At 43.8% G+C, this 24,902-nt stretch overlaps 2 protein-coding genes across 2 annotated transcripts; both read right to left on the reverse strand.

The window, feature by feature from the left end:
* Positions 1 to 1,363: 1,363 nt before the first annotated feature.
* HOXC6 (homeobox C6) lies at positions 1,364 to 10,336 on the reverse strand. Its single transcript, XM_032989180.2, has 2 exons — positions 2,606 to 10,336; positions 1,364 to 1,854 (listed from the first exon to the last, which is right to left on the reverse strand). The coding sequence occupies exons 1-2, from the start codon at positions 3,003 to 3,005 to the stop codon at positions 1,541 to 1,543; spliced, it is 714 nt and encodes a 237-aa protein (XP_032845071.2). The 5' UTR covers positions 3,006 to 10,336; the 3' UTR covers positions 1,364 to 1,540.
* A 9,796-nt stretch (positions 10,337 to 20,132) lies between these two features.
* Positions 20,133 to 24,726, reverse strand: HOXC8 (homeobox C8). The gene is made up of 2 exons (XM_032989021.2): positions 23,925 to 24,726; positions 20,133 to 21,821 (listed from the first exon to the last, which is right to left on the reverse strand). Exons 1-2 carry the CDS (start codon positions 24,358 to 24,360, stop codon positions 21,529 to 21,531), a joined length of 729 nt encoding a protein of 242 aa, XP_032844912.1. The 5' UTR covers positions 24,361 to 24,726; the 3' UTR covers positions 20,133 to 21,528.
* Positions 24,727 to 24,902: the final 176 nt, after the last annotated feature.

Below are 24,902 nucleotides of genomic sequence, written 5' to 3' on the forward strand. Positions count from 1 at the left end.
GAAGGGGACTGAGCTGTTTCCAGGGAAATATCATCCCTGGCTAAGTGCTACCTACTGAACTGCCCAGCAAATATTAGAGCAGTGACAAAGAGGCGAGAAAAATGCAGGTTTTTTTATCCAGCCTTCGCAATGGTTTATCCGAGCCTGCGATCCACAGCAGCAGGGTTTGTTTCCCAGCGTTATATCCACAATTTCCGTTCTCCTAAGGATGAGTTTCTGGATAAAAGTGACTCTCCCCCCTCCCTGGAAAGGTTTAGTGGGTCGAAATAAGTCGGGGGGGGGGGGGGGAAGTGGGTCCTTCCGCAGAGCTGGGTGATTCTCAGCTGTGTAGAGCTCAAATTAAATCAAAATAATAAAAAAGAAGCAGCAGAACCTTTGACCTGGTATTTGACTGAGGAGGGTGCAATAAGAAATATATACTGTTTTGAACTTTGGAAATCCATTTTTAATCATGAAGCGAGAGGTATGGCATAGATTCCTGATGCCACCGAACAATACAGTAACAAGACTAATTCAAGGAGACAAAGCAAAATGTATTTCCCCCCCCCTTTTTTTTTTTTTTTTTTTTTTTTTTTGGAATACTCTTGAATGAGAGAGGTACGAAGGAGGGAGAAAAAGGAGAGAGGGAGCTGATTTTCAGGAACAACACACAGAAGATAAGTGAACTTTCTAACAGGCTGTTATCAACACGAAAGGTTTCAACTGAATCTCAGAGGCCATTCTATAAACTTTAAAAATAATATTCAGTTTTTATTAAATACTCAACATAGTCCTCTGGACATGACCTTTATACATGAGAGGGTGTAACACAAGATTTTTTTTTTTTTTCTTTTCTACTGCTATAGAACTCCATTCACTTTATACTGTGGAACATTACAGTGCTAAACATAAATATAAATACAGGTACCACAAACACAGTTAAAAATATTCACACAGAAACTGTCACAGTTTGTAGTATGCAGTGATGAGCCCAGGTATCTGCTTAAATACAAGGAGGATGCTCTTGGAAATGCTATATTTAGGTGGAAGGAGCTTTCTCAGGGAAATCAGATTTTTCACCAGGGGAGGAAGAACTGCTCTGGCTGGGGGGAGGAGAAGCGACTGGGCAGAGTCCGACCCGGCACAGCGGAGGGTGGATGCCCAATTTTTTTTTTTTTGGGGGGGGGGGGAGGTGGGTAGGCGGAGGGATGGGGGAGGAGGGGGGGGAGTGTGCGGCTTGAAACAGTCTTATCCCGAGTTAGATAAATAGGCGATGGCGGAGATGCGTGTGCGGGGTGGGGGGTCACTGGGGAGAGCGGGGAGGGGGGGACTGTGTAGCAGTGGGGAGGGGGTGTCCACATTTCCACCTTAGACCTTATTTTTTTAAATCACTCCCCCCCTCCCCATTATTATTATTATTATTATTATTATTTTTTATTCCTTTTTTTTTTTTTTTTTTTTTTTTTTTTTAACGTAGCCAAACATTGTGCCAGTGATAAATACGGGGTGGGGCGGGGACGGGGGGGCCGGGGGGGGATCCTGCCGCCGAGCTGTCACTTTTTCACTCCTTCTGCTTCTCCTCCTCTGTCTCTTCTCGCTTCTCCTCCTTGGCCAAGCTGTCGGCGGCGGCGGCCGCGGCCCCCCCCCCCGCCCCGGAGAGGGTTGAACTCAAATTACTTTCTTTTTTCCATTTCATCCGCCGGTTTTGGAACCAGATTTTAATCTGCCGCTCCGTCAGGCAGAGAGCGTTGGCGATCTCGATCCGCCTCCGCCGGGTCAGGTACCGGTTGAAGTGAAATTCCTTCTCCAGCTCCAAGGTTTGATACCGGGAGTAAATCTGGCGGCCCCGCCGGCGGTCGGCCCCGTAGCCCACTCCTAGGGATGCCGAGACAAAACAGACTAAAAATCGTCAGCCCGGTCGCAAGCGGACGGGGGGGGGAACACGACACCCGCACCCGCGCAACCCCTCCGCCCCCGCGCAACCCCGCGCCCGCCCCGCTCCTCCTTCCCCACCCCCCGGCCGCCTGCCCCCCTCCTCAGCACCCCCCCACCCCCTTGAAAAAAAAAAAAAAAAAAAAATCCAAATATCTCTATTTTGGGATGAAATGAACGCAGTGCGTGCAGCATTTTCTCCCGGGTCATTTTCTCCCGGGATGCTGCTCCCGCCCCCCCCCCCCCCCCCGCCCGCCCCCCCACTTCTTTTTCCCACATTATTTCTGCCAATTGGAGGATTTGGGGGAGCCGGGAAAGGCGGGGGGGGGGGGGGAAGTGGCAGCTTCCCCCGGCCCCTCTTCGTGCGGGGAAGCCGCCACCACCGCACTTCCCGCACCCGTCATTAAAACTTATTTTTACCCCGGTAATATTTTGTGCTTAACTCCCGAGCAGAGCTCGCTGCACTTTATTATAGATATTTTACACTCTCGAAGTCTTTTAATTAGAAAGAGCATAACAAGCCATATTTGCTTGCAACAACTTAACAAATAAAAGGCCTGTAGCTGCAACTGTGAAGGAGCTATATTATTGTTTTTATGGGGCCATAAAAAGTCGCTCAGCCTGTTCTGCTAGGGAGAAGGTCGTAAAGATGGTTCAGTTTATTTAATTTATATCTCCGAGCTGTAAAACTTACCACTGTGGGAGTTCATACGCTGCATCCATGGGTATATTTGAATGCTAGTTTTTTGTTCTTGCGAAGTGTTCCTGTTTTGGTCACTGGTAAAATCCTGTGCGATTGATGTCTGTGTATTATGTCCCATAGAATTTTGCCTGCAGCTAGAAAGCATGTCTTTTTCTTGGTAAAAAGCATTAGATCCATAGTCATAAGGTCCTCGGCTGGAGCTAAACACAACATTATCTTGCGGTGAATAAAAAGGAGAAGAATAAATCCGGTTTTGAGCAACGGCTGCTCCATAAGTAGAAAAATGCCTGACAGGGTCATAGGCAGTTGAATTGAGGGCTACGTTGGGAAGCACCTCTTGGCCACTGGTTAGATGGCAGGATAAAGATGGGTTTGTAAAATAGGAATTCATATCGTCCTCTATACCTGGCTGTGTGATTTCTTTAATATTTATTTCTGTCTCCAGTTTGTAGTCTGAACTAGATTGTTATAGGGAAGGCTCTGCTCCAGGACAGACAAAATGACAAAGTCAGCTGACCCGGGGGGAGCCAATGGGGAGGCGGGTGTCAAAAAGGGAAAAAATTGCTTTTGCTTCTGTTGATTCCCTAGTTGAAACTAAGTGGGCATGGAAAGTAAGTCCTGCACCCCCAAACCCCCCCCAGCACCCCCGGGGTGCCGCGGGATGGGGAGGATGCGGTGGGGAGGGGAGCGCTCCCGGAGCCGGGGCTGGGGGTCCTGCCTGGGGAGGCAGCTGGGCTGGAGGGGGGGGGGGGGGCCCAAATTTCTTAAGCCAGGCTTAACTTTTCCTTCCCCCCCCCCCCTCCCCGCCTTCATCCCCCTTTTCTGCTAATGGACACTGGGGTTTGGAAGCACCGTCTGTGTGTCTGTGCATTATGTTGCTTGTGTTTTGTTTTTGTTGTGGTGTTGTGTTTGTTTTTTTTTTTTTTTTTAAAGAAATGTTTGCTTAATATCTTGTAATAAAATAGCTCAGAATTCACAGTAATAAATCTCAGATGTCCACAGAATATTAAGCCATAAATTACCCTCCTTTTTTTTTTTTTTTTCTTCTTGTTCTCTCTTGTAGCATTGGTCAATATTATGGAATCAAATGGTTGTGTTCCTGATGAGAAAATATTACATAAAGAGAGGGGGGAAAACATGGCGACTTCTGAATTGATAACGTGTTTCAGAACCTTCCCAAAGTATGTCTTGTGGAGGGGAGAGAAAAAAAAAAAAGACATCCAGAAAAGCAACACCCAACATTGCAAACTCACGTTAGCCTGGAAGTTAGATTTCTCCTCCAGTTTGACATTTCTCCCCTCAAACGCTTCCCTGCTAATTTTCAGTGCTGGAGGATATTTACATTTTCAACAACAACTACAACAACAGGAAAAAAAAAAAAAAAAAAAAGAGAGGATTTCTATTTGTGATGGAGAGCAATGAGGAGCCTGGGCTGGGGACGCAACCTCGTGTTTGTGTTTGCAGCAATTTGTAGTTGCAGATATTTACAACTGATTGGGAAACTTCTATTGCAAATATTTAGTTAGATGAAAGGGGGGATTATATTCTATCTTCTCTGGGTAGATTGCACCTAGAACTAATTGAAATGAAGACAGCTAATCTAATTTTAATTTCAATCTAGTGCCATAAATTGCCCCTTAAATGTAAAACATACCTGCTGATCTGTAAATATTGCGAGGTATCTTTATCATTCTGGTGGCTTGCTATTTAAAAATTCAATTATGGCAGGGAAACCCTGGCCTCCTCTGTGTGGTTTTTTTTTTTTTTAAACCTCCACCGTGTCCACGTTTTTATTTTAAATGTGAGGGTGCGGGGGGCTGGGGAGAGGAAGGTTTGTGGGTGCACACTCAAATTCAAAAGTGAGAGTATTTGTTTGTCTTGCTCTCAATCAATAGACTTAATTCCTTTTTTAGCGATGTATCCCTAAAAGATTTTAGCTGACAAAGAAGGGTTGGGGGGTGTGTGTATATTTTTTCCCCAGCTATAACAGGAACCCGGATGCCAACGGATTTTATGCTCTTTTTCCTCTGTGTAACAAAGCAAAGTAATCAATGGTAGCAATAAAACCATAAACGAGACTACAACTGAAAAAAAAAAGCTCGTGTATTCATCTTCTATAACGTTAAGGCTTCCCCTGAGTGTCACTAGGGGAAAAAATAAAGTTTCTAACCAAAAAGGAGATAGCTGGAAGTGTGCACCATCTTATTTAGCATATGTACCTTGGTGGGGAGCGCAGCCTGGCTCCCACCTCAGGCTGCCCAACTTGGAGCCAGCCTGGTACAGATATAAGACTCATGGACATGGGGACGATTTCCAGGTGGTTTCCCCCCAAAAAAGCGAACTTCAGTGTATTTGCGTTGCCCTTTTCTCCCTTTCCCCAGAGCCTGCCCGGGGATTTCTGGAATCAAAGAAAGAGGCGAAAATAAAGAAACTAGGAAAGAAATGCGATTACTGAGGGGTATTATTTATTTTTTATTATTTTTTTTTTTTCTCCGCCTTCTGCTGAGCTGTTAAACCCCCAGCCAGGGGCACTCTCAGCTGGACAGATCTGGAGAGCCAGGGCTGTGTTGCAAATATTATTAGCCATGGGCACATCTTCCCTGAGCCCAAGTCCTTGCAGGGCAGGGTTCCTTTGGAAACCACCCCTGGCCAAGCAAAACTGCGCCCAGACATGAAATTGTTGCAAAGGGTCCCACAAATGGACTGGAGGGAGAGATGGATGAAGGAGGGCTTTGCAGTTATTGGCGTGTTGTCTTACCTTAGGTATTGCTTACAGCCCGGTGTAATTTGGCGAGTAAATTAAAAGTAGCAGCAGCTGGATGGGCTGGACCTTTGCTAGGGCAGACTGGCGTGGGGAGATGCACCTATGGAAGGGCACTTACACCCCCGCCAGCCTTGCCCAAGTTTGGAGGAGTTTCTGCAAGGTCTCCTTCTAGTTAGTTGTTTGGTTGTGTTTTTTTTTTTTTTTTTTTGTTTCCCTTGGTAATTATTATTTTTATTTTTTTATTATTATTTTTTTGCTTCCCCCCCCTTTTTTTTTTCCTTTTTTTTTTTTTTTTTTTTGTATAGGTGCTCGGGGGCTGTTGTATCGGAGACCTGTGTGATAACCGTGTGACTAGGAGTCGAGAAAGTTAAGTGTTTTATTACTTCTCTAAACAGAGGGCAAGTCTTAAAAGTCTGGTCGATTTATAGTGAACAGAAACCAGCTGCTGTAGAGAAACTTAAAATAGAATCCTCTCCCCACGTTAAAAATCAGGTTTCTGGGGAGAAAAGGGAGAGAAAGAGGAGGGGGTGAAAAAAAAAAAATAGAGCACAACCACCCCAAAAGCTCCTGCAAATCCAAATGAGGCACCATTAAAGTATGTTTTACTCATTGCAATTCCTCAGCCTCACGTTTTGAATGCACTGGATATTTTTTTTTTTTCCCCCCATTGATATTTTCTAGCAGTTTGGGGATTTCTCGAAAGTATTTCATCAAGATATGTCACTACCAAAAAGGTATTTATTTTTTCCCCCATGAAAACATGTAGAGGGAATATGTGGGGCGCTTTCTGGTTAAATTGGTCTGCAAACAATTATGTAAACTCATCAGCAGAAGCAAGAACAGATGTTTTATTAAAAGTGCTACACAGCAGTAGAAATATGTACAAGTCTTCGAGTAGCTCTTTAATAGGAGTTGCTCTTTGTTCCCAGAAAAGAAAAGCGCCCATAGAAATCTGAAATAACATTCACCACTCATAAGCCATATTTCGCCCCCCCCCCCCTTTTTTTTTTCTTTCTCTCCCCCCACTGATGCTCACACAGAGATTGGGGGGGGGGGGCGGGAATAGAAAGAAAAAATACGTGTCGGGAAATTTCTTCCCCCCTCCCAGCTATAATTAGCAAATTGATGAACTGATTTAGGGAAAAAAAAAAAAAATGCAATCCCAACACATGTGTTTTCTATCCCTCAGTAATTACTGAAAGGAAACAAATCCAAATCGGTGTCCCCCCCCTGCCCCCCCCCGCGAGCAGCCTGCAGATACCGCTACTGGCTCTGCAGCCGCTCGGGTGGCTTTTTTTGGTGGAGGGGGTGAGGGGGTTTCCTCTTTTCTTTCCAGCCACGTTGCCCACTTGGGGCTGACCCCAACGTGGGGCAAGAAACCGGGGGTGTTTGTCCCCCTTCTTTATACCCACGCGTGTCGTGGTCGGGGGTTGGGAGGTGCCCGCCCGCCCGGGGCTTGGAGCTACAACATGCCCCCCCCTACACTTCAAAATTAAAATTATTCAAGAAGGGTGAGGGTGTTTTTTTCTGTAAACTGCTGCAGAAATGTCTCTTTTGGGAGGCACTAAGTGGGGGGAGGACGACGGACACCCTTAATCTTCGCCCCCCACCCCCCCAGTGCCCACACCTATGCGTGTGCAAGGCACACGCACCCACGCACACCCCTGACATCTGGCCATAAAGCTGCGCGCTCACATCTGATTAAATACTCGAAGCTCTTAGAGGTAAATACAAGTGATGCCATTAAAAGCCTTTTTATTTAAACTGATTTCACCTTGTATCTGAGATCTCTGCCTCCCCCCCTCCCCTTTGCCTTTTTTTTTTTTTTTTTTAACTTGACATTTATGGCACACGTGAGTCCTAATTATTTATTTGGGTCTTTCGCTGGGAATTTATTCCTGCTCTTTACAACAGGGTTTTCCTAGTCAAATATTGCTTTTCGCTGTAAATAACGCTTTAAAAAAATAATAATAAAAAATAAAATAGGGATAACAACACCCTCAAAAAGAAAAAAAGGGGCAACAGAATAACAACAACAAACTCTTGGAGGTTTATGTGGAGGTTTATTTACCTCTCCCCCAGCCTGAAATGGCTCGCATTGTTTTGGAGCCGTCTCTATTCTCTATAATTACAACCTCAGAGTCAGAGTCTGGGCAGCCCTTAATTAAAAAAAAAAAAAAAAAAAAAAAAAAAGAAAGAGAGATGAAATCTCTCCTTCCCCTGAATACTTTTATTCAGAGCTTCACACACTATTTAAAGTTTTATTCCAGCGCTGCAGACACCGCGTTTGGAAGAGGGTGGCCTATTTGGGAGGTTTATTTGCTAATTTAAAAGACATTTTCTGCACCAAGATGCACAAAGCATTAATAAGCGAAAACACTCATTTTCCCCCCATATCTTTCCAAGAAGAGGGGCTGAAAAAAAATACACCCAGCGCCGTTTCTGCTATTTTTTTTTTTTTTTTTAATTCAAACCTCCGCAAACCCCTTTTTTTCGCCCTAGGTGGATAAAGAAGAGAATTTACCACCCTGTGTATCACCCGTAGAGTTGCCCAGACAAGACATTGCTTTGCTTTTTCCTATTGATTTTTTTATTTTAATTTTGTGCGTGGTGGAGGGAAATGGCCTTAAACGTGTTCTTGTTGCTTTTATTTTATTCTCAGAGTTGCTTTAGGAAAGTGCACCAAAAGTTCAGGACGAGTCCCTTCAAGTTGCAACGCTCCACGCAAAAAAAAAAAAAAAAAAAAAAAAAAAATTAATAACAATAATAATGGGGGGGGGGGGGGGGAAGATTTTTCTCGCTTGCAAAACCTCTCAGTCGCTGCACACATTTCCAGGGGTTGGAAGGTAAAGGGAAAAAAAAAAAAAAAAAAAAAAAAGAGAATTCTGGCAATTGTCAAAACACATGTCTGCTAACCAGGAAACCGGGAGGTGTGTGGGGAAGAGAAATTAATCTGTTCCTACTTCTGAAATTTATCCCCCTTTCTTTCTGCCGAGGCTTGAAAGCGCTTTCTGACACTTTTAAGCGTTTATTTAGGTTTTTCCCCGCGTTGGTATCGCGACGGGACGAAGCTCTTAATTCTCAAATATTCTTTTTAATACGGGGGGTGGGAGGGGTGGGGGGGAGGAAGAGGGTTGATTTATTTCATTATTTTTCTCCTTCCCAGATTTATTGGCGAATCTCAGCCCAACAAAAGAAGGCAGCACCGAAATCTCCCCGCGGAAACGGGACTTCGCTGGGTCTTAAATTACCAAGTAACCACGTTGCAAAAAAGTTAACAGCAGCGAAAAAAAGCAGGGGGAGAACCCCCCCTCCCCTGCAACACAGCCTCAATTAAATTTAATTTGCTGATTAAATGCGCTTCTGAATAAATCTCATCAGCGCTAAGTCAGGGGAGCCCCAAAAAAACGAGAAAAAAAAAAAAAACCAAACACTATTATTTTAGGGGATGTAAAAGCGCGGAGTGGTGCTTTGTTTATAGGGAGGTGTCTGGCGGCTGCGGAAACATTCCTGGTGGTTCCTGGGCTAAAAGTGGGGAGAAATGGGGTTTTTTAATTCAACTGAATCCAGGAGAACACCTTTTTTGCCTCCAAACCTGCTCAGGTAGCAGGTAGCAACTTTACCGGGGGAAAGAAAAAAAAAAAAAAAAAAAAAGAGAAAAGAAAAAAGCCTTCCAGCTTTTAGTTAATATATATTTTTTTTAATTTGGGTCTCCTTTCATGTTGGAGTGGAAATATTCCTTAAAATTAAAAGAGGCGAAAAAATGACAGTGGCGCTCATGACGTCACACCCGTCACGGACAAGACTTCATGGCTTAAAATTCTAAAAGGCGACATTTTGCTGCACACACGTGTGTATCTACATGTATCTCTATATGTACATATATGTGGAGGTGCAATTACTTTGCGGGGTGTAGAGATTAAAAATAAAAAGGAGTGGGATGTTATTACGTTCTGCAAGGATAACTCAGGAGTGAAAAATTGTTGTCATTAACTATAGGCAGTTTTATCCTTTATTCTTTGCAGATATGAAGGCAGAAATTTAATCATAGGTGGCTCGGAAAAAAAAAATAATTCAGGAAACAATAATAGTTTCCTTAATGATGTTTTTTTTTAGAGGCGATCACTTAGGCAGAATTAAACTATATATTTGGAGACAACCTCTTGAGCACTTTGTTGAATTTATACATTTACATCGTCTTTAATCGAGCAACAATTTAATATTTCAGGATTTGCTTAAATACACTCATATTTTCAGGGGGAAAATACCGTTCCCGAGCTGACATGCCTTATCTATTTTTATGAGTTCACGTACATTGGGATGATTTAAACCCCGGTAACACGAAACGAAAGGAATAAAAAAAAACCCAAACCCCAAAACCGCCTTGAATTAGCAGAAAGTGCAAGTGAGGAGTTTCAAATGGCTTTGGGAAACTTGGCGAAGTTTGTGGCCGTGGAGGGGGCCGGGGGGGGGACACACGCCTCGGTGTTAAAGGTTCTCAAACTTCTTTGCAAAGTGACTTTTTTTTTTTTTTTTTTTTTTTTTTTTAGAATGGCAGGAGAAGGTTTTGCAGGGCTTTGCACCCTTTCCTAGGCGGGGGTTTCCTCTCCCCACCTCAGCCCCTGTCTCCCACCCCCCTGCAACACCCCCCCCGCCGCAATTACACACACAGACAGAGGGGGGGTGGGGGGAACGAAGAAAAGTCACCAAATTGCAAAAAATTGCAAGTTTCTGTCACTTGGTGGCAGTATACAAAACAAGTAAACAAAAACGGGCCGAAATTTAAACACTCGAAGCGGGGGACAAGGCGACGGGGGGGCCCCACCTGTGGGACAAACCCCCGTCCCCCCGCACCCCTTGGACCTCGTCTGGCGGGCGATTTTAAGGGGGTTTACTTTTTTTATTTTATTTTATTTTGCGTTGGGGTTTAGTGGTTTCTTTTTCTTGTTTTTTTTTTTTTTTTTCCGTTTTTTTTTTTTTTTTCCGCCTTGCTCTCAGTCTCTCTCCTCCCCCCCCCCCGCCTTTTATTTTTCCCCTCTCCGCCCCCCATTGAAACGCGGGGTCTTTAGTCTGGGGACAAAGACTTTTACAGCAAGGTGTGTCCCCATGCGACAAAGGCGACCCGAGCAGCCTGTCCCCTGCAGACTGCGTCCAGACACCCGCAATTTCGGGGATTTCTGTATTTTATTGTGTTTGTGTCTGGGGAGGAATGGGGGGGGGGGGGGGGGGCGGCGGGGGGGAGACGGGGCCGCTTTTCGTCTTCCTCCTCCCCAGCATCTTCCTCCCCCTCCGAGGCTGGAGGTCACGCTGTCCTCTCCCCCCACCCCCCCTCCGTAAAAAATTGTCTTCTTCAAATTTGGGGGTGCTTCTGCCCCGAGTGCCTCCCTTTTCCTCCAAAAAATCCCGAGCCCATACTTCAGCTCCCCGCTGCCACCCCAAACCCGATGGGGAAAGGCCTTATTTTTTTAATATTTAAGATTTTTTTCAGCCCTGACCTCAGACACTAGCACTGAAAATTGATTTATTTTTTTTCACCCCTTTTTCTCCATTTTGTTCCGGAGAGAATGAGCTGCAGGGATTAAACCCCTGCCAACAATAGTAACAAGATCTCCAACTATCTCTTCCAAAAAATAAATTTCTTGATCCCTCAATGTTACGCATCATATTTTCCCAAAGTGTATTTCCCCCTCTATGACTAATTTTTTTATCTCCCCTCGACTTTTCTCCACATGTCGAGCTTCGCAAATTTATCTCTCAAAGAAAAAAAAAACAAACCCAAACCCAAACAACAACAACAACAAAAAACCCACAAAAACAAAAACAAAAAACAACCAAAGCCCTTTGCTGCACAAAGCTCCGGGTAGAAATACAGCTCCCCCAAAATCACATTTATTGGGGAAATAACCACAAAAATACGGACCCCCATCACAAATCGATCTGAGCATCACCACGTTCCCCGCTCACACCTAACGCCGCTGGCGGTTGCCTATAGATATATATCATATATTATTTCTGGTGGGTTTGGTGAATTCGTTTCCCCAAACCGAAATTCCTTCACACGACGAGTTGGGAAATCGCTTCTTTCTAATAATTTCTTTGTAGTTACAGGTTTTTCCAGGCTCTTGCAACACGGCGGATTTGACATAATAAAACACCCACACGTTCATGCTCTGTATTTATATATATTTGATCGTAACACGCTTTTAGAGAAGCTGAGATAAACGCCCACGCGCGGGGAAGATCGTATCAAAGGGTTTATGGTCGGGTATATCTGTGCGAGATGTGTACGCGTTCAAATCAAATGGAAAATCCTCTTGTTGCACAGATTGTGTTTACGTCCTTCATAAATTCGTACTCAACACCTCGGAATAAAACGCCCCTATAAATATATTAGGAAGCATTTGGGACAGGGGAATTACCACTTAAAAATTTCTGTAGGCTCCTGATTTTATTTTATTTTTCTCCACCGACTACATCTGTCGAGGAAAATCTATTATTTCCCGAAACATCATGTCAATAACACGTGGCAATTTTCCTATAATCCCTGATGTTACAGATACAAGCAGCGATTTATTTCCTCTGCTTTAAACCGGGATAAAAAAAAAAAAAAAAAAAAAAAAAAAAAAAGAAAGAAAACATCTCAGAGAATATAAATCATTCCGTTATTCTAGCTCTACATCCTAAAAATGTTTCTCAGCATTGCGAGTGTCTGAAGGATGACAATACGTCAAGGGAAAGGAGAAAATCAATATATTTTAAAGTTGTTTTGGGGGGTTCCAGGCCTGGCGGAAGGTTTAATGTGGGGCGGCGGTGGGAGCATCCCGGCGCTGATGGGAGCCGGGGCTCGGGGAGGGAGAGCAGACGGATTTCAGGCTGAAAACAATAAAAGATCCCATTTCTGTAATCATGTGGTTCCAATAAACACTCATTGTTTGCTCATAAAATGTCTTTACGACTAGCCGCGGTACAGGCAGAGCCTCCACACAACGGGATTTTCCCAGCGAACAAAACCAAGGCAAAACTGTCTCTTTCCCTCTTTTTTATTTCCCCGCATCCCATCCCCGAACCCTTTATTTACTTCATGCTTGGAAAATAAAAATAAATGGGCGAACCGCCTGTTGTCTCGAAGACAACGCTCTGCAAAACCGGAATAAAAAATTCCCTTTTCAGGGGAAGGGGAACGTCAGCGCTCGGTTTTGTTCAGCCGATAATTTCCAGCCCCAAAGGCAGGCGCAAGGATTTACCAGATTTCTCAAAGGAAAAGGGAAACCAACTTTGAAAACTTGTCCTTTTTTTTTTTTTTTTTTTTTTACTCCCCCATCCATATCTCTATTTATTTATTTATTTATTTATTTATTTCCCCCCCCCAATTAAATGTAAGACACCGCCACCAGAAGCCACCCCAGAACTTAATAAACCGCTTTTGCTAATTCACCTCTACAAACGCGCGCTGGAAATTAAAATCGAGGAGGCCATTTTTCTTTAAAAACCACCAGAAAACAACAACAGCACCACCAAAAAGAGCAGCAAGGCAGAAAGCGCGGAGCCCCCTCGGCCTCCAGCTCCCCCCTTTCCTCCCCCAAATCCCCCCTTCCTCAGACGGCCCCGCTGGCCACACTCTGGGGACCCCCAAAATCGCTTATAATAAGCCAGAAAATTGCCATCGCCTCTGCCACCCCTCCCCCACAGGGTTTATTTAATGTCCGCCCCTATATATGTATACATCCTGCCCTATACGTGCACGGGCTGGCAGCGCCAACAGCGAATCTCTGCTCATACACACGCTCCTTATTCTTATTATTTATTTTTTTTTTTTTTAACCACCGAGGATTGATCAGGAAAGAGAAAGAAATACAACCGCGAGAGGAAATGAAGTCACTACATTATATATAAATATATATCTCTCTCTTTACACGGCACCGGTATATACAGGGAGATAGATCAGATTAGATGATGGATGGGTAGGTGGGGAGGTAGGTGGATGGATAGGTAGATGGGGAGGTTAGCAGGGGAAGGGTCACGCTTTAAATCTCACCCGTTAAACCTGAATTAAAGTTGCTGGAGGAAAGGGGAAAAAACCCCATCTAATAATAATAAAAATAAGGGAAAGGGGAGGGACTTGCATGCAAATAAAATATAAAAGCCAGCACCGTGTTAACCACTTCGCAGGAAAACCAGCGCGCTCCTGAAAGTTATTAGTGTGATTATTTTTTTACGACACAGAGTTTGGTTCAATTGCTCCTTTGCAAGGGGGGGAAACTGCATAAAATTCCATAAAATTCAATAGAATTCCATAAAATTCAATAAAAGCCCCTTTTCCGGAGAACTTTCCACCCGCCCGGTTGCAAAAAGCGAATAAAAGGGGGAGCTCTTGGGATGCAAAGAGTTGATTGTTAATCAGCTCGCCGCTTAATATTAATTATTGCCCCGGGAGCGAAAGCGCGCAGCCCCGCGGAAGAGGCGCAGGCCGCGGCCGGCGGCGCCGGGGCTGGGGGGGCTGCGGGGGGGGCGATGGGCGTGCAAGGCCGGGCCTCGCGCACACAATTAGCAGCGCAGCTCATTAATTATGGCACGACCAGCAGCCTTGGACGCCCCACCCGAGCTGCGCCGGGCCGGCCCCTCCGCGCATGCGCTCCCCCCCCCCCTTATTTATTTTTTTATTTTTTTTTTTTTTTTTAAGGAAAAGTTAGGAGGATTCATTTTCCATCTCCTATATATTTTCCTTTTTTTTCCTCCCTCCTCTCCCCTTCCAACGCGCCCCCACCCCACAACCCCATCCCCCCCCTCTCCCCATCCCCCGGCGCCCCCCGACCTGCCTCCCCGCACCCCGAATATGACATCAGCAACAGCAAATCTTTTTTTTTTTTTTTTTTTTTTTTTTTTTTTCCCCGAATTAACTGCATTTCTGCCGCCCCGCAGCAGCCTTCCCTCATATCCAAGCTACACCCCTCGCTCGCACAACGATGCATCATTATCCTTAACACCCGGGCTATGGATCATTAGTTACACATTTTAACCAATAAGGGAACACTTACCAGAGGCTCCTGTCTCCCCCTCTCCCTCTCTCTCACTCTCTCTCTCTTTTTTCTCTGTCTCTCCCTCTTTCTGATCCACTGACGCTGCAGCTCAGCTCCACAGAAACATTAAAAAAAAAAAAAAAAAAAAAGGAAAAGAAAAAAAAAAAAAGGGAAAAAAAAAAAGAAAAAAGACGGAAACAAAAGCAAAACAGTTCTTCTCTGGTTGGGCAAGGGATGGGGGAAGCTGAAGGAGGAATCTGTCTCTCTCTGGGGTTTGCTTTTTTTTTGGGGGCTTAAAAAAAAAAAAAAAAAAAAAAAAAAGGTATTTACAACTGCTTGTGCCCCCTCATCATCGCATCCTGCGAAGGAAATGCATTGCGTTTTGCCCCTAGGGGTGGGGAATAGGAGGCGGCAACCAGACGCAGCAGTAAACTCATTAATGCCAAAATGCCCAAAGCAACCAAGAATTCCAACCCCAAGGAGACGGGGAGGGGGGTCAAAAAATCGAGATTTTTTTTTTTTGGAGCAAAAAAAAAAATCCTCCTCCTCATCATCACGCTAATAATTAAGGGGGGGAAAAATACCATCCTACCCCTGGCACTGCTTGGACTGTTAAAGGAAAGACTACTGCGAAAGAGTCATAAGAGAAACCACAATAAAAAGTTCACGTTCATGGATGGAGTCCACATGACTTCCTGTGGCCAATCCAACTTGTGATTCAGTCGTAAACTTTTATTGCTCAGCTGTAAATTTTCTGCAAACAACCAGGAATGCGTTGCATTTTTTTGTGACGAGTGCAAATGCTCTCGTCTGTCGCCATGTTTATACAATTCTGCTTTAATATTAGGATTTTTTTTTCTCTCTACGCCCCCCCCTCTTCACTGTCCCCCCTTTTTTATCTTCTAAGCCACCGCGTTAATATAAGGGAGGGTGGATTTCTTCTTTTTTTTTTTTTTTTTTTCTTTTAAAGATAGATTCGGTTTAATTTTATGATTATTAGCTGCTCGCGTTAATTCTCAGCATTTTTTTTTAACTAAGGAGATTTGGCCTTTAGCGCTGAGCGTTATTAGTCTCCGTGTTGGGAATTAATTGGGGGGGAGGAAATAGGGAAACATCGAGGAAGAAGGACAGTGGAGATAGAAATGGAGCACACTGGGTTTGAAAAATAAATACTTTAAATGACGAGGGCATGTTAATTTTAAAAGCATTTAATTAATAATCAAGGACAATATGCTCGAGGAAAAAAATAAGAAAAATGGCTATTTCTGACCACCCCGGATTTCCCCGCCAGCCCAAAGGGTGTGTCCGCTGCAAATGAAACCTTCCCAGGGCAAAAAAATGTCCCTCCCCACCTTTTTCCCCCCCCTAAACCTCCCCATTCCCCCCCCCCCGCCCCACTCCATCCCCGCGCACCCCGCAGCGCCCAGTCTGCCTAGCCCAGCCCGGGCGGGGGGGCACCTGGAACTGCCCAAATTACACCCAAAACTTGAGCCAAAGGCGCAGTATTGACCCAGAAACTCTTGCAGCCCCTTTACTAAATTCCCTAAACCCACCCAGCTTTATGATTTGCTGTTGGGACACCTACATACATGTTTTTAAAGCACTTCAATCTTTTTTTTTTTTTTTTCCCTTATGCTATTTTTCCTCCAGGAAGCCCCCCCCGGCCTTTTGTTTTATCACGCCACGGGGCCAGGGATGCGCTGCTTGATAAAAAGCGAAATTTTTTTTTTTTTTTTTTAAGCTCTTTGATTTTTTTTTCTTTTTTTTTTTTTTTTTTTTCCAAGCCGGGGGGGGGTCCGTGTAGACGGCTGGGAAATATTGATTTGGAAGGGGAGCGACATTTTTGTGCCGTGTAGAGGCCTGCTTTGGAGGCACCACGCGAACCACAACTGGTGTAAATAGGCAACCGCAAAGCCCAGCCTGCTCAGATGGGCTCCTCCACATTAAACCCTGCAAGGAGCCGCCTTTCTGCTCTTCTTCTCCTTCTGGAAAGAGATTTTTCTTTTTTTTCTCCCACCCCCCCAATCCCAAATTTCAGCTCCCAGGGCCACGCACGCACCGCACTCCTGCAGCCAGAAAAATTAGGAAGATAAAATATTTTGGCGCAACCTTTCCTACCCATTTCCCTCTGTACCCGCGCACTTCCAGGGACAGCACCATTTTTTTTTTTTCCCCAGGTATTTCCGCGCCTTAATTTAATTTTAATTGAGGAAAATAAAAGAAGGGGGGGGCGTGAAGGGGAGGGGGGGCTCTCACTCCCTGCCTCTTTAATTTATTTATTTTTTCTCCCCCTGGCTGGATGTGTGTCTGTCTGCCCAAACAACACAAAGGTTGTAATACAACCGGATGGAAGGGAAATTACTTTATTCACTTTACAAACCACCAATAAATTTTATAACAGGTAGTTAAAAGTTACGAGGGGGGAAACTACGACCACAACAGCTTCCCGAGCACAATGGAGATCCCATTTTCCAGAGAGCAGACAAGATAATAAATTCCATAATGTGAGGAGGAAATTTTGATCCTGGCAGGCAGAAAGTAACCTGGGCGCACATTTGCTAAAGAGGATTTTGGACGATCGTTTTGCTCCTTCCATCTGTCCCCCCTCTCTAAAACCACTTCCCCTCTCCCAATATTAGGGAGGAGGATTTTTTGGGGGGGGGGGTGTGTGGAATAAAAGACCTGTGAATTTGAGGGGGGGGGGGAAGTCTGGGAGGAAAAAATAGGATGAACTGAAAAAAAAAATAATGGGGCAGAATTGCCTTTTTTGTACAAATCTAGCCCACAAAGTTTCCCCCACCTCCGCCCCCGCGCATCTTCCTCCCCTCCCTCCTTTCTCGTCTCCATCCGCGCAAAAAAAATTTAATGCCCGAGAAATTCGTTGTCTCTCAAATATAATCCGTGCCCATTTCGGAGTATAAAATCTAAACGAATTTTTTCGCCTAATGGCTGCATTATCGCACGGCGGCGGCTGTGATTAGAATAATAAATTAAGGGAAAATAAGCAATATGCTCAAACTCAGCTTTTCGAGGAATTATATTTTTCACAAATCACAAATGGAGATCCGAAGGAAATTTGATTGGCTAATAAAAAGCCTGGAATAGGACGATATTTCTTACTTCAGGCGGGTAGATGAGTCTAATTTCAGTAATACCGAAGCTATGATCATTTCTGAATAAGCCACTTTGTGGAGAGCGAATCTTCTTTCAAATTACTTTCCCCCATAAAATGGTCTCTTCTCTTTTTCTCTTGAAATGATGGAGTGATTACAGAAATAACTGGATGTCATCTGAAGATGCGACTCTCTTGTGTTGACTACAGAACATAAACATTTACCCCAAAACTAACTGCTGCGGCTGTAGTTTCAATAATTTAACTCCAGACCCTTTTGATAGATAAATGTCATTCTGTAGTATTCGTTCGGATAAAACTACTTAGATTTGTAGATTTAAATATGATGGATAGAGTGCGGATGCAGCTTCTTTTTTTTTTATTATTATTATTTTTAAACACTTTGATAAGTTCTCCCTCTCCTTCCCCCCTCGTTGAGAGGATATTTTCTATGCAAAGCCTTTACCACGTTTTTTTTTTTTCTTTCTTTTTTCTTTCCTTTTCTTTTTTTATTTTTTTCTTATGGAATATAACAGAAAATATTTTATTTTCACCGATTTCTGCGGATTTTTTCATCGCTGGAATGAATGAGCACACATCCATCCTATGATGCCAAACGGGAGGGGGAGAAAAAAATAAAACCCCCCTTGCTGTAAACGCTGGATAAATATCCCCCAAGAAAAAAAAGCTCTGTTAGAATAAACCGCTCTGTTTTATGACTAATAAAACTGCTTACCTTCCGTGCCTGCCCTCGACATAGAAAAGTCTAGAATAAACCTTATTGGTGGTTTTTATGTATTTCTTGGGAGATTAACGCCGGTTAACGAGGACATTACGGGCTTTGCAGCGAGGGGAAATCTGCCTGTATTGGTATTTTGTGCAATTCGGGAGTGGGCACCCACGGGAGCTGCGCACACGCGGTGCACATGCAGAGGCTCAGCCCCATCCCCGCGCAGGATCCGACCCCGCTGTTGCCATTTTCGGGGCATTTCTCCCCCCCCCCCCAAGCCCCTCCAGCCCCATTTCGCCCTGACATTGCAGGGGGGTGCGACCCGCGCTGCAAATATGGGGGGAAAAAGTGAGAAAAAGTGGGTGTGGGTGCACCCACCCGAGTCCCGTTTTCCTGCGCGCCGCAGAACTTCGCTATTTCTCCTCCTTTTTTTTTTTTTTTTTTTTTTTTTTTTTTCCTTCCCCCAGCCCTCCTGGGCAGAGTCCAGCAATTTCAAGCCCTGAGGCATTTAAATCCTTTAAGCTTGGTGGGTTTTGGGTTAAGAATGTCTGAAGCCCACAGAGGAGCCTCCAGACAGCAGGCTGCGTGTGAGGAGCCTTGTGCTTCCTTATCTACAATATCTGGGTAAACATCCCGTCTCCTCCTGCATCCCTGGGCTCGGGATGATGTAGTCCATTTATCAGCAAGGGGGAAAAAAAAAAAAAAAAAAGATAGAAAGAAAAAAAAAAAAAAAGAAAGATACACCCGGTTTTACAGATCAATGGACCTCGTTCAACGAAATGAGGCTGGTGGTAAGAGAAATGTTTAGAAAGTTCATCTCTCATCCGAGAAGTAGAGGAGAGACCTGAAGGCGTCACCGCCAGGTTTTGCTGTAAATAAAATAGGATGTAATAAAATATGATAAAATATAATAAAATATAATATTATTATAATAATAGCAATAATAATAATAATAGTAATCATAGTAATCATAGTAATAATAGTAAGATACAAGGATGTGGTACGTTAGGGATGCTGTCCATGGGGAAGAAGGTATGGATTTGGGGGTAGAGTAAAAGGGGCTTTGCGCCTATATAAATAAATAAGCTGTTTTCTCGCCAACTTCTTTTTTTTTTTTGGCGTGTTCCCCGATGTTTTCCGCCAGGGAAAGGTGTTGCCCCCGAGTGCCGAGCCCTCCTGCTGCCCAGGGCTCTGCGCGGGGCTCTGCGCGGGTTTTCCGCGCACACCTAACGCCTCTCGGGCCACCGAGCGCCCGCGGGGCTGCAGGCGGGGGCGGGGGGGCCGCGGTGCCCCCCGCCGCCAGCCCTGACCCAGCGCGGGGGGGATTTTTTTCTGGACCAAGGGTTTGACTTTCCAGATCTTTCAAATGGCACTTCCCAGCTGGGAGAAGTAAAAACGCAGCCGCACACCCTTCATGCACTTTATTCCCCCCTTCCCACCCCACAAAAAAAGACTTAACAGTGCTGGAGTCATTGGAATATTTGATTTTATTCTTTTTTTTTTGTTGTTGTTTTTTTTTTTTTTTTTTTGGCGGACCTACAGCTTCAGTCAGACAATTAGCAGCAACATTGTCATTTTTAATGAGCATTTGCCATTGCAGCAGTGAAATGCCCCGCTCAGGCTCCGGCCAGGGAGGCAGGAGCAGAAATCCTCCCCCTGCCCGAGCTGGTGGTTGAGCCAAGATGTTCTGATTTCCTCCCAAATAAAGATGAGCCTTGGTTTTTGAAGCGTGCCAAAGATGATTTGAAGGATGAAATATTAGTCAGAGCCCACTCTGAGTGATGTGTACGTGTGGGTGCTTTTAAATAGAGACATAGCACTGTAGGCAACGCAGTCCTTTTAAAATCTTTTATTATTATTATTATAATAATTATTATTATTTACGTAATGTCTCACGTATACAATACAAATCCACGGTGTCCAGAAATGTTTTTTTTTTTTTTTTCTTTTTCTTTTTCTTTTTCTGGCGGTAATTGCTACATTCAGAGTTTGAACACGCAGAACTATGCTTTTACATAAAACAAATGACGATTTTTTTTTTTTGTTTCGAGCATGTTGCATTAACAGATAAGTCAAGACAAATAGATAACTATACATTCAGTGCAATTTAGTTCTACACTACTTTATAAGCACAATAAAATAATACAATACTGTGCGTTCTCAACTAGGCAGTTTCAGTTGTTGGGATTTTTTTTTATTTTTTTTTCCAAGAAAATAAGCAGCAACAAACGACAATAAAACCGCATTACAAATACTTTCAAAGCATGACTCCTTCTATAGGTAGTGATAAAGTACAATACAAGGTTGGTTGGGTTTTTTTATTGTATTTTTATTATTATTTTATGCTACTTAGTAGCTTGCATCAGGGCAAAAACACAGCTCGCTCTCTCTCTTAAATAAATTCTGACCAAGTAAAATTTAGGATATGTAAGCCCCTTGTTGATAATAGATTTGATAATTATTGCAGGTTTTCCCTTTAGGTAGTACATGAAGAATTTCGAGTGCTCACACAGGCAAAGGGTAAACAGCGCCTATAGAAATAAGGAAGGGTTGCGTATTTTGGCCTATCAAGGTATATACAAGCCTCAGTCCTATAGAAATGGGGGGGTATATGGCGGGGGGGGTGTGTTTGCGGGCGCTACCAGGTATGCTCACCCTCCAAGCTCCTCTTCTTATCTGGCAGGGGCTGCAGGAACGGCCCCTCCGAGGGAATTGATAAATGGCTGGTAGGAATGGAGATCTCCACAGATAGACAGACACTACACAAACAAGCTAAGGAAGCTGGAAGCACCCTCGCACTTCCCCTAGGGTCATTCGGGAGAGGCAGAACCCAGCTTAAAAAAAAAAAAAAAAAAAAAAAAAAAAAAAAGAGGCAAAGTCAAAGTTGTTCAAGTAAATACATATTCTGCACCCATCCGTGTGTGCAGCTTCTCAGGCGGGAGCAGAGGGAGCAAGGGACGAGCAATGACATTTGCTTCCAGGCTTGGCTCAGGGGGGTTGGGGGTGGTTTTGCTTTGCTGGATCATTTAATTTTTTTCTTTTTTTTTTCCTGCTCTTGCAGTCAAGCCAACTATGTATTTATTGAACTAAAAACGCAGCTATTAAAAAAGAAAAAAAGGGAGGGGGGGAAAGTAGGGGAAGTTTCTATGACAGTAAAAAAGGCTACAACTGTTTGACAGGTAGTTACTGCTGTGTGAGCCTCTCCATTCTATACTCTATAAAAGCAAATGACCGTCGTAAACATCTCGATTTATCATCTGCCATAAAACGAGACTTCAAGGGGCTGAGAACTCAGTCCTTGCTTTCTTCTTTTTCCTCCTCTTCTTTTTCCTCTTCTTCATTCCCTTCTTCTTCCGTTTTCTCCTCGTCCCTGGCCCCCGGCAGCTTATCTTTATTGTTTTCTTTTTTCCACTTCATCCTCCTGTTCTGGAACCAGATCTTCACTTGTCTCTCGGTCAGTCCCAGGGCGTGAGAGACCTCAATCCGCCGCTTCCGTGTCAAATACGGGTTGAAGAGGAACTCCTTTTCTAACTCCAGGGTCTGGTACCGGCTGTAAGTTTGTCTGCCACTGCGTCTTCCGGGAGCTGTAGGACACAAACATCAAATAACTTCTTAATTCTCCCCCCTTTGGAGGCTCTGCTCCCCCCCCCCCCCCCCCAGCCCCCCTCGCCTCAATTTTCCTAGAGAAACTGCTGCCCCCCCTCCCCAAAAAAGCCCCTCTCAACCCTTTGCATATTAAAGGCACTAAATGAAGGTCGCTGGGTTATTATTAGTAATCATAGGGCTGATATTGCTATTAATGCTGGAGCCAGCTGCCCTTCCCTGCTCTGCCTGGGGAGTCTTCAGCTCGGGCTGCTTGGCTGGGTGCAGGGAGGTGTGTGTCAAGCTCATTCACAAAAGAGACCTTTCCAGTTTCCTAAAAGGTGATTCTGGATGGTGAGTCCTGGTGGGCAGCTTCATTTTCTAAAAAAATATATATATTTTTTCCTAAGAAAGGTGCATTGTTCACCATAAAATCCTCCCCAGCCTTTCTCCTCCCCATTCCTTTTTCTTTCTTCCTTTTTCTTTCCTTCTTTCTTTCCTTCTTTCTCTCTTTCTTTCATTCTTTATCTCTTTCTTTCATTCTTTCTTTCATTCTTTCTCTCTTTCTTTCATTCTTTCTCTCTTTCTTTCATTCTTTCTATCTTTCTTTCCTTCTTTCTATCTTTCTCTCTCTTTCTTTCTTTCTGTCTTTCTCTCTTTCTGTCATTCTCTCTCTCTTTCTTCTTTTCTCCCTCTTTCTTTCTTTCTCTCTTTCTCTCTTTTCCCCTCAAAAAGCCCAACTCTGGTTTCCTTTTCCAACTATTCTTCCAAAAATACAGACTCAGGGTCCTCCTATTTGCTAATATTTACACCCTGAGAATTTGAATTTTCTATTAAATCCCCTCTCCCTGTCCTTTCGGTTAGGGCTGTGTGTCTGTAAAGCACACACAGACAGAGATGGATATTTGCCTGTGCAAACACAGAGATTGTATTTAAAACAAGTCGAGGTGGACATTTGCAGCAATAGCCAAAAAGGAAAGAAAGAGGACTGAGGTATGTGCAGCTGAGCCCCTGCACTTCCTTCTGCACGGTCCTTTCTTAATGAGAAAAACAATCTATTTGCAAAAAAGAAAAAAAAAAAAAAAAAAAAAAAGCTCCAGATTGGAATGATTGCATCCTTGAGACTACCTCTAGGTCAAAGCTTAGATAAATAACGTGTTTTCCTCTGCGTCTATCTCCCAGCCTCTGGGCCACATCCTCTACATGAGCCAGAACTCCTTTCTATTTTCCTTTTTTTGTTGTTAAATTTGGGTGGGGGTAGGGGAGAAAACTTTCGGGCTCTGATTGTCCTTAAAATTAACACTAACCTTCACATGTTTTGAATTAACAAGGCTTCTAGACAACCTTGGTCCTTAGGTGGGGGAAACTTGTACTTTGAAGTATTTCGGTTTCTGTGCAATTATCTGGACTTCACATGAGCAAAGTTCCATTCAGCCCAAATTATTTTGAATTTCCCACCCCCTTTTTTTTTTTTTTTTTTTAAGCCAGGACAGCAGACTGTTCTCCTCCACCCCACCCCATAGCTCTGAGCTAAGTTTCCTTTTCTGTTTAAACTTTTATCTCTAGGCTTTAAGAAACAGATGTAAAGTATTAGTAATACTTATACAAGTTCCCACCTTTCAGGCTTCGTCTCCAAGCGGTTATGAAAGGCTATATGACATTTAAAGAGCAGTGTATTATCAACATGCAAATAACCTCGTGGGAGCTGTATCTTATTGCCTATCCTCAAGGCAAGCAATAAAAAACAAGTTTTACTTTATTGTGATTTAAGCCTTTTGCAGGGAATCACCTTGCTGGCTCTCTAGTAACTGCTGCCTTGTTTGCTTTCAAAGGTCTTCCTAAAAAGAAGAAACATTAGCACAAAACTGCTCATTGCTTTCATATTTTACATCTATGCCTCTTATATTTATATTTATATATATATATATATATGTATGCATATGTGTGTATGTGCATGTTTATATATCTATACGTATGTTTGTGCTTGTATATGCATACATATATATATAGATAGACAGACAGACAGAGAGAGAGGGGAGAGAGAGAGAGAAAGAGAGAAAAAAATAAAGGAAAACATTTAAGGAGGAGGAAAAAAAGGTCCTAACCGTGAGGTCTCATCCATGGGAACATGAGACTGGGAGACGAATTTTGATTTAAATGCCCTTGTCCCTCGCTAGAGTTACTGTTGGAAGACGATTTACAGTCAGGATATTGTACAACAGTCGTCTCTTGCTGAGCACCATAAAGCGATTGCCTCGGTAGAGCTTCATATCCATAGAATTTAGAAGCGTCTCCGTGACACGCCAAGGCGCATGGGTTTTGCTGGTATCCAGAGTTGGAGATGCTGGAGGTTCCGTGGTGGAAAAACTCTTGGACGTGGTGTGAAGGGTGCTGGAAGGTGGGAGCAGTAGTGCCCGGACCATACACGAGAGCATGGCTCCTGCTAACACTTTGTGGAAATCTGCAGTCGTAGTAAGTTGGCTCCAGCGATTCACCGCCTTTGTACTTGGAAAAGAGAGGATTTACAAAGTAGGAACTCATGACCCTCGCATGCAAAAAAAAAAAAAAAAAAAAAAAAAAAAAAAAGGAGAAAAAAAAAGGAAAAAAAAAAAAAAGACGGCTTTAATTCTAGATTAGTGCGAGATTGTCCCTGGACTGTCTCAAGTCCTGCTTTTTAGTGGCTTTTTTTTTTTTTTAATGCGATCTCAAAGGCGTTTCATGGTGCCTCTGTGTGTCTGTACGGTTGGTTCTCGGTGCTCTTGACTTCTCTTGTAATCTGTCGGTAGGTAGAGCTCTCTCTCTCAATTTCTCTGTAACTCTGCTCCTTCCCTTTAACACCACAGGCAAATTCCTCAAAATCCCGGTGGTGTGGCTCTTTTTTTTTTTTTTTTTTTCTTCTTTTTTTTTTCCCTCCTCTCTCCCCTCACACGCGATATGTACACATCCCTCCGCCACGCTGAGACAGCCTGCCAGCCAAATGACAGCGTTTTGGGGCGCGCTTTTTTTTTTTTTTTTTTTTTTTTTTTGTAGGAGGGGGGGAATGGAGGAAAGGTGGTGTATGTCGGGGGGGTGACACACACACA

This window comes from Tyto alba, unplaced genomic scaffold (genome assembly GCF_018691265.1).
Source record: "Tyto alba isolate M040663 unplaced genomic scaffold, T.alba_DEE_v4.0 Super-Scaffold_23, whole genome shotgun sequence".
Lineage (NCBI taxonomy): Eukaryota > Metazoa > Chordata > Aves > Strigiformes > Tytonidae > Tyto > Tyto alba.

Coding starts and splice junctions, on each gene's coding strand:
- HOXC8 (XM_032989021.2), bottom strand. CDS start 24,360: ATGAGTTCCTACTTTGTAAATCCTCTCTTTTCCAAGTACAAAGGCGGT. Junction 21,822..23,924: donor CCCATGGATGAGACCTCACG/GTTAGGACCTTT, acceptor TGTGTCCTACAG/CTCCCGGAAGACGCAGTGGC.
- HOXC6 (XM_032989180.2), bottom strand. CDS start 3,005: ATGAATTCCTATTTTACAAACCCATCTTTATCCTGCCATCTAACCAGT. Junction 1,855..2,605: donor GCGTATGAACTCCCACAGTG/GTAAGTTTTACA, acceptor CGGCATCCCTAG/GAGTGGGCTACGGGGCCGAC.